Source organism: Theobroma cacao, chromosome 5 (genome assembly GCF_000208745.1).
Source record: "Theobroma cacao cultivar B97-61/B2 chromosome 5, Criollo_cocoa_genome_V2, whole genome shotgun sequence".
Classification (NCBI taxonomy): Eukaryota; Viridiplantae; Streptophyta; class Magnoliopsida; order Malvales; family Malvaceae; genus Theobroma; species Theobroma cacao.
In genome coordinates this window covers 5,444,963-5,451,731 of record NC_030854.1, presented here as the reverse complement: position 1 = coordinate 5,451,731, position 6,769 = coordinate 5,444,963, and the positions used below count along the sequence as shown (strand labels likewise).

Genomic DNA, 6,769 nt, shown 5'->3' with positions numbered 1-6,769 from the left:
TAAATTAAAAAAGAAATAGTATTATATATAGAAAAAAAATAGTTGTTGTACATAAAATTGTGGAAATTGAGAAGTGATAAAAAAATTAAGATTTATGAAGCACATAATTAGGGAAATGAGAAAATATATTATTTTATTAATTATCTTGATTTTTATATATTTTTAATGAAAATTGACATAAATAGTTGAGAACTGATCGAGATATAGGAAGTGAGAGATAATAGATATTTCATTAAGCATGAGATGATATATAGATATTTTATTAATTATATTAATTTTTACATATTTTTAATATAATTAATTATATTATTACAAATTATGGGACCTAAAGCAAGGGTTTTGCTGGCTTTATCCTAGAGCGGCCTTGATCAGATTGTCAAAAACACTAACGACAGTAGTTAAGTAGATTACATAAGTGTGTAGCCATCCAATTGGTAAAAGATTCTAGTTTTTTAACATTAATTTTTGCATATTTCTTAAATTTATTAATGAAATAATTTTTTTTATTTTATGAAAAGTTAAAAAAATAATATGAAATTAATTTAAAATATTATTCGTTTAGGTTTAGATAATTCAATTTGAACTGAAATCAAAACGTATATATTAAAAATTCGATCTGCTCCGAACTTAATATTACGATTCAAATCAAAGTTTTCTTGATTTTTTTCTTAACCCTACTCACAATAGGGTTGAGAAATCAATATTAACATAGCATTACACTAAAAAGCCAGTGTATTTTATTAAAGAGAATGTTTATCGTTTATCACATGGAAAAGATCTTATCGAACAAGAAAAGAAGAAATATATACATTAGAGTATTTAAACTAAACAATAAATACATGTTACATATATGTAAATACATCTCATTATATTTAAATAGTTAATTCAATAATAAATGCAGGTTACATCATATCATCCCCTAAACTTTCTAAACTCCACCAATGTAGCTCTCTGCCGCTGCTGATCCAGATTTCCTGTTTCTTCTCCAGTCTTGCCTTTTTGTCTCCAATTGATTGTTTGTTATTTCTTCGATGTTGCTTTGATTCTGAGTTGGTTCTTCTTATATGTATGACTCTGTTTTTTCCAAGGATTTTTCCTTGTGATCAATAAAATCCTTTCACTTTTCAAAAAAAAAATCACAATAAAATCCTTTCACATTTCAAAACAAAAAAAAAAAAATAATAAAAAAGAAAACGCCGCCAATGTAAAGCATATTAGCAATCATGTTGCATTAATCTAAATTAAGTCTGTAACCTCAATTTAACTTAATTAGGTAGATGATTGAGACAATTAGGTGGCACAAAGATAGAATGTCCAATAAATTTTCCTGAGATTACTCGGTTTTAGGAGAATTGAATTTAAACTTTAATTATTCATAAAAGCAGAATAAATTACTGAATCAGATCTGGATTATTCTGCTATAATCTGTAAAGGAACCACGTGCGTTATATTAAAATCAAGACTCATCAAAGCATACTACAAAATTCATTAATGGAGGCCATACAATTCCACTGGAATAAAACTTTCTGTGTTGTCTTCATGTTCATTTGGTATACAGTAGTGTATTTTAAAGTTTTCTCAATAATTTTACTTGGTCATATAACAAGTAATAAAAAACGGGAGATAAAACTTTCCTTTCCGTGGCTGCTTCTTTCCCTATTTTTATTCACTCACTTTCTAAAATTTGACCAACTGGTGGGCTCTCTTCACCGCTCAACTGGAAGCTTACGTCCACTATATAAAGTGTTGATATTCTTCGTTACCCTCCAGATATCCTACCAAGCTTAGGCACTTGGCACCCTTCCCTCTCTCTTTGCAAAGTTTTCTTTGTCTAGCAGTTCGCTCCTGATTAATGGATACTCAAAACTTACTCTTCTCCTTGTTCTGTTTCTTTCTCCTTTCTCTTTTCTCAGGTAAGAGAAAACGAACTCCATTTCTTTCTGCCCCATGCCTGGCCTTTCACTGCAAGAAATTTGTAATCGTTTTCATAAAATTGTAGGTCAACAACAAGTTGTTGAGGGTTCAAGGGTGTCTCCGTTCGCTTTCGGACCCAAGAAGCTCTTTGTGTTTGGAGATTCCTATGCTGATACAGGGAATAACAGGAAAGCTATTGCAAGTTCCTGGAAATTTCCTTACGGAATTACATTTCCTGGGAAACCAGCTGGCCGTTTCTCTGATGGGCGTGTTTTGACTGATTACGTTGGTACACCTCTCTCTCTCTCTCTCTCTTTCTAATGAGTAATGATAGTTTTTTTCTTTTTCCGCTTTAGCTTTACCACTCTCTTTTCGGTACAAGTAATGCGGTTGGTTGCTTTAGTTCCTGTTCATATTAAATAATATATTAAAATGGGTGGTGGGTTCCTCTTCACTCCAAGCTTGTCTCTTTTCCTCTTCGTGATAATTACTACCGAGCTGAGTTGCCGCTCTCCTTTTCCTAACCTGTTCATTTTGCATTATAGGGGTTCATCTTTCTATTCTCTTGTCAGGCCATCATCTATCTTTTCCTTCTTGTCCGACCATTTTCACGTGATTTGAAGTTTTGTACACTTTTATTCTTTACCATTATTTAACATTAATCATTCTTTTCAGTGCTTCCATGCTTTATCACGAAATACCCTCTTAAAATGCTTCTATGGACCCATTTCCTCATTTTCTTATTCCCTCTTCGATTAAGTACTTAAGGAAGAAGAGGATAACTGTAATGATTTACACCTTTAACCTTTGTTTCATTTTAGTTTAGTACCGACAGTGTCAAACCCTCAAACGCTATGCAAAGTAACAAACAACTCAAAGAGAAAAAACAAATGATCAGCTGTGGCAGCATTTCTTCTCCATAAAGATCATCAAATATAAAGCAACTTTATCTTTTTCTTTATGTTTAGTTCCTAATCTCCTAAACTTTACTGTTAGTGCTTTCCAATCAAATCAGTACTTTGGTGACACAACATGATCAACAACTTCCTTTGGAATTCATTTATTCTAACCATTCTCAATCATTTAACAAAAAAAACATTTTTTTATTACCGAAAAAAGTCTTACCTTGTTTCTTGACAAGCAGCCGGGTATTTGGGAATCAAGACACCCATACCATACAGATGGAGGAAAGAACTGGCTGGTCGCCTTAAGTATGGAGTGAACTTTGCTTATGGAGGGACGGGTGTTTTTGACACGTTAGTTCCGGAGCCAAACATGACCACCCAGATCGATTTCTTGCAACAGCTCCTCAATGACTCGGTCTACACCAAGCGGGGCTTGAAAACTTCTGTCGCACTTGTCAGCCTTGCAGGCAATGACTATTCAGCTTACATTGCCAGGAACGGTTCTGCTGCGGTAATAAAAATTAACTGTTTTTCTTAAACACTTTATATATTTCCAGTACTGTTGATTTCGTCAGGCACAAGGCAGCGTTTTATAGATGGTGACAGGCATTGACTATGGTTCACTAATTACACTATGAAATTGTTAATGGTCCCTTTAATTTTATGCCTTGTCATATGAATCTGATAATCACTGTTACGCTTGAACTTGTTGAACCCGCTTGAAGTGACAGTTGCTCTACCACATAATGACCCGATTAATAGTTAATTGCAAAAAAAAAACACCCAAATGGTTTTTTTTTTAAATCGATGAAAGGGACCAATAGTTGTCTGCCATGTAGATATTTTAGGAAGTAACCTATTCATAAAACTGTTGTCTTACTGTCCAAGTGCAATATCTAGTTCCTACTAGCATTTTTGGGCTGTTTTTTTTCTGGCGCGGTCTTAGAGAAAATCTGAGCCGTCCAACTGACACTTCATTTTCTCTTTATCCAACCCGTGCATCTTGTACCTCTAGTTCAGGCTAAATATCTTTGTTACAGTGAACTAGGGTGCCCCTGCCCAATGCTTGCTCGATCAGTATATGATTATAAAAGGACAAGAGTTATAAAAGGATATGCCGTGCTTTTTGGTAGTACAAAAATTGGACTCTATACTAGCACTTCGCAAACATTTAAGTCATGCTTATATTTGTTCTTCGTGGTGTCTCAATATTATGCAGGGCCAGGTAGCTCTTAAAGATATCAAGGTCTCTTTCTCTTGTTCTTATTATTGTATGTATGCATGCAAAGAAAAAGGAAAAAGAATTACCAAGGATTTTGAGATCCGGTGAATGATGAGTTTATTTGCTCTTATAACGGAGCCCAAGCCATAATGTCATAAGCTTTAATGAAAAAATTGTCCCTATTATTTGTTTATTGCAAGCAAGCTAATACTGGGTCATCAAGATAAGTAATTAAAACCGATCAGAATGTATGAAAATCATTCTTAATTACTGTGAAAATCAACAAAATAGGAGGTACGGAATGAGAAATTTGCTAAAAAGTACTGTTTGCTGACAGGGTTTTCCAGCTTTCATAGAAAGCGTTGTGAGTCAACTTACGGTGAACTTGGAACGCATCCATGGCTTGGGAGTGAGGAAAATAGCCGTGAGTGCCCTGCAACCATTGGGATGCCTCCCTCAAAGCACCGCCCAATTCTCCTTTGAGCAATGCAATGCAACTGAAAACACCCTTGTTAATCTCCACAACCAGCTGCTGGTTCAAGCTGTGAACAATTTGAACAAAAAAACCAACAGCACCTCAGTCATTGTTCTTGATCTTTATGATGCCTTTTGGACCGTTTTCAATCAGAAAGAAGCTCATCAAGGTTATGATATATACAATCTTCACTTTGATTCATTTTTAGTCAAAACTGCCAAAATGATATTTTACTTTTGCTAACTAATTTCTACATGTACTTCTTTTGCAGTAAGTCCAACATTTGAGAACCCATTTCAACCATGCTGTGTTGGGGTGACTGCTGGATTTTCGTGTGGAAGTGTAGACGAACATGGGGTAAAGAAGTACACACTTTGCTCAAATCCTAAATCAAAATTCTTTTGGGATACAGTTCACCCTACACAGGAAGGATGGCAAGCTGTATATTCAACTCCAGCTTTTCAAAACAGCATCAAGCAACTCCAATAGGAATTACCATGGAAAGGAATAATATTGTTTGGGACTTGTGACTTTGTAATGCTTTACATTTTGTTTCAGGTATATGTGGAATTCCTTGTTATCTCTTTATTCATTTGTTTAGTACTTTTCCTATTGATGTAATCTTGGCTTGAGGTTAGAGTAAAATTGTATGAAGAAATAACGAAAGTTCTTACCCGGTACCTCTGGTCTAACAAGAGTCTAGACCCCAATAGCCAGACCCAATATCCAACTTTTCGAGTTTAAACTATGTTCTTCCCTAGTACCTTTTGGGTGAAGCGCAATATGAAAGGCCACAACGAATTGGTGCAAGTCTTTGATACTAATTGTAATGATTCGAGTCTAAACATCATTAGGTCAATAATTTTTTGAATTTAAATTATGTGACCTTTGAAAATTTATATTCAAGTTGTTTATATTGATTGACTCTAATTTTTATATAAATTTGATTAATCACATTAATCTTGGATGTGGGATGGAGTATCACGGCACACTTGAGTAGATCTCATTGGTAGTAATTTAACAAGGTAAAAATTTATTTTAGAGGTGAAAAAAATACTTAAAAATTAGAAAGTAGATTTTGCCTAAAAGAACAATTTCGTGGCTACTTTCTACAATAAGCAAATATGGGCCGACCTATTATTTTCATTTTTCTTGAAGCTTTTTCATATGATATTCTTTTAGCTCATGCAATCTGTTTTTTTAAGAAAGTAATATTCGAATTCAACATAGATTGGGTCTCTTTGGGTTTGGCAAAAGTTGCTACGTCCAAGGACCTTGGCCCATCCCAAAGTCGCAAACCATTTTGAATTCAGCAATTAAAGGATTGAGGTGATGGATATGTAGGCCCAAAGGCCAGACAAAAAAGTAATTTTGACAAAGACCCATGGCCGTCAAATGAATCTTATCCTCTTTCATTTTTCTATTTTCTCTTTTTATTCCTTAATCGAATAATTATTTTCTTACTGATAATCACAGGTTGAGCTAACATGAATTTTTATACTAAAAAAAGAGAAAAAAAATGAAAAAGAAAAACATTAATTTCACCGCTTAAACTTAACTAAAGTGATAATTAAGGGTCGGACAGAATTACCTCTGGTCCCCTTCCCCTTTATTTTGGGAGCCTTTCGCCTTCGGGACCATTCGATAAAAAAAAGGGACAACTGAATTTGCCTACGTCAATGCATTACCTACCAGTTGTGATTTATAACATGACATAAAATAGATTGATTGTTCATCTTAAAGGATATGACCATTGTTTTTTGTGGATTTCGAGTGTTATACTTAAAATTTATTTTCCATTAAGTCTAATAAAAATAGTTAAAAAAAAATAAAACCATACGTTTAAAATAGTATGATACTCTAGCAACGATGTTGGTGTATATATTTATTTATATATTTGTCGATGAATATGAAAAAGTAATTAACTGGTAAAAAAAAAAAGTCGTTGCAAAGATTACTGTAGCTATCTTGTTAAAGATTTTCTTTTCCCTTGTAAATTAGATATTAGTTTGATACTATATATATATATATATAGAAGAAGCAATAATTTATAAAAGGTGAGGGGTCATTTTCTGTATCAATAGATGGTTCATGATTTCACCAACCAAATATGATAGTTAATGGAATGATGATGTCATTTTGACGTACAAGGACATTGAAGCCAAAAAGAAAGAAAGAAATGAATCACTGGCATTTGCTTCTCCCTCCTGGCACCATGTTGTAAGATCATTCTCTCTTTTTTAGTGTAGATAC

The 6,769-nt window shown here is 33.6% G+C and overlaps 1 protein-coding gene across 1 annotated transcript; it reads left to right on the top strand.

Annotated features, from left to right (window-relative positions):
• LOC18598201 (GDSL esterase/lipase At5g03610) lies at window positions 1,510–5,196 on the top strand. Its single transcript, XM_007027622.2, has 5 exons — window positions 1,510–1,913; window positions 2,000–2,203; window positions 3,059–3,330; window positions 4,379–4,685; window positions 4,788–5,196. Exons 1-5 carry the CDS (start codon window positions 1,853–1,855, stop codon window positions 5,003–5,005), a joined length of 1,062 nt encoding a protein of 353 aa, XP_007027684.2. The 5' UTR covers window positions 1,510–1,852; the 3' UTR covers window positions 5,006–5,196.